Source organism: Melanerpes formicivorus, unplaced genomic scaffold (genome assembly GCF_026170545.1).
Source record: "Melanerpes formicivorus ecotype bairdi unplaced genomic scaffold, bMelFor1.0.p_v2 SCAF_134, whole genome shotgun sequence".
NCBI classification, from domain to species: Eukaryota; Metazoa; Chordata; class Aves; order Piciformes; family Picidae; genus Melanerpes; species Melanerpes formicivorus.
Window position 1 is genome coordinate 824,369 of NW_027142486.1, and position 1,667 is coordinate 826,035.

The 1,667-nt window shown below is 53.7% G+C and overlaps 1 protein-coding gene across 1 annotated transcript; it reads right to left on the reverse strand.

Moving 5' to 3' along the window:
- Positions 1-286: 286 nt before the first annotated feature.
- On the reverse strand, positions 287-1,219 carry LOC137456685 (olfactory receptor 14A16-like). The gene has a single exon (XM_068168245.1). The coding sequence runs from the start codon at positions 1,217-1,219 to the stop codon at positions 287-289; it is 933 nt and encodes a 310-aa protein (XP_068024346.1).
- Between the last annotated feature and the right edge of the window lie 448 nt (positions 1,220-1,667).

Genomic DNA, 1,667 nt, shown 5'->3' on the forward strand with positions numbered 1-1,667 from the left:
CACTCTCTTGGGCACTTGGGAAACTGTCCCTGAAGTTCCAGCAAAGTCTTGGAAGAAGGATTTGGGGCAGGAAACTGTTATTGAAAGGGCTTTGATTTTGTTTAAACAAACAAGGAGCACAGCTCCTCTTTCACAAACCCTTGGAGAGAAAAGAAAAGAGAGAGGAGATGACAGCATCCTCACAAGTCAAAATCCCCTACCAGAAGCAAACGGTATAGAAGCCAGGCTGGGCCTGCACTGAGAGGCATCAGAAGGAGAAAGGCATCTGAAGGAGAAGACAAAGAGTTTATTGCTTCTGAAAACACCCAGGGATCAGTTTGCTGAGGGCATCCTTCAGCTCCTGGTTCTTCAGGCTGTAGATGAGAGGGTTCACTGCTGGAGGCACCACTGAGTACAGAACTGCCATCACCAGATTCAAGGATGTAGAGGAGATGGAGGGGGGCTTCAGGTAGGCAAAGAAGCCAGTGGTGATAAATAGGGAGACCACAGCCAGGTGAGGCAGGCAGGTGGCAAAGGCTTTGTGGTATCCCTGCTGAGAGGGGATCCTCAGCACTGCCCTGAAGATCTGCACATAGGACACCACAATGAACACAAAGCAAACAAAGAATAAAGAGGCACTGAGCACGATTAGCACAAGTTCCCTGAGGTAGGAGGTGGAGCAGGAGAGCTTGAGGATCTGGGGGATCTCACAGAAGAACTGCTCCACAGCATTGCCCTGGCAGAGGGGCAGGGAAAATGTATTGGCTGTGTGCAGCAGAGCAGTGAGAAAGCCACAGGCCCAGGCAGCTGCTGCCAGGAGGACACAAACTCTGCTGCCCAGGAGGGTCTCATAGTGCAGGGGTCTGCAGATGGCAGCGTAGCGATCATAGGCCATGATGGTGAGGAGATAAAGCTCTCCTGAAATGGAAAAGACAATAAAAAAGACCTGAGCAGCACATCCTGCATAGGAGATGGCCCTGGTGTCCCAGAGGAAATTGGCCATGGATTTGAGGACAGTGGTAGAAACATAGCCCAGGTCAATGAGGGCGAGGTTGAGGAGGAAGAAGTACATGGGGGTGTGGAGGTGGTGGTCGCAGGCTATGGTGGTGATGATGAGACTGTTACCCAGCAGGGCAGCCAGGTAGGTGGCCAGGAAGAGCCAGAAGTGCAGGAGCTGCAGCTGCCTTGTGCCTGTGAATGCCAGCAGGAGGAAGTGGGTGATGGAGCTGCTGTTGGACATGGTCTGTCTCTGGGCATGGAGGACTGTTGAGAGAGGAGAAGACATCACACAGGTTAGGACACCACAGACTCACCACGTCCAGGGCTGGGAAGCTTTCTCCTGGCTACCTTGAAGCTCTCTCTGCCTTCCTCATCTCCTTGAGATGTCCTGGCAGTGCCCTCAGTCCTGCTGCCCTGTGCAGAGGAGCAGCTCCTGGGCAGAGCTGTCTCTCTGCAGTGCTGCCTGCTTGAACAGCAGCTCCCTCCAGCCCAGGAGCCTGGCCCAGCTCAGCAGCAGAGGACCAGCCCCAGGCATTTAATGACTCCTCTGGTGGCCTTGGTGTCGAGTCCATGAGTCTCAGAGACTGAGAGCAAGCTGAAGAAACCTCTCAGGAAGCCAAATGCCAACTGCCAACTTTGCTGGAGCCCTAATGGGTCCCACTGAGGACCATCACTGACAAAGCCTCCCC

Bases quoted from the DNA above. Each gene is read 5' to 3' on its own strand.
- LOC137456685 (XM_068168245.1), bottom strand. From the start codon at position 1,219: ATGTCCAACAGCAGCTCCATCACCCACTTCCTCCTGCTGGCATTCACA.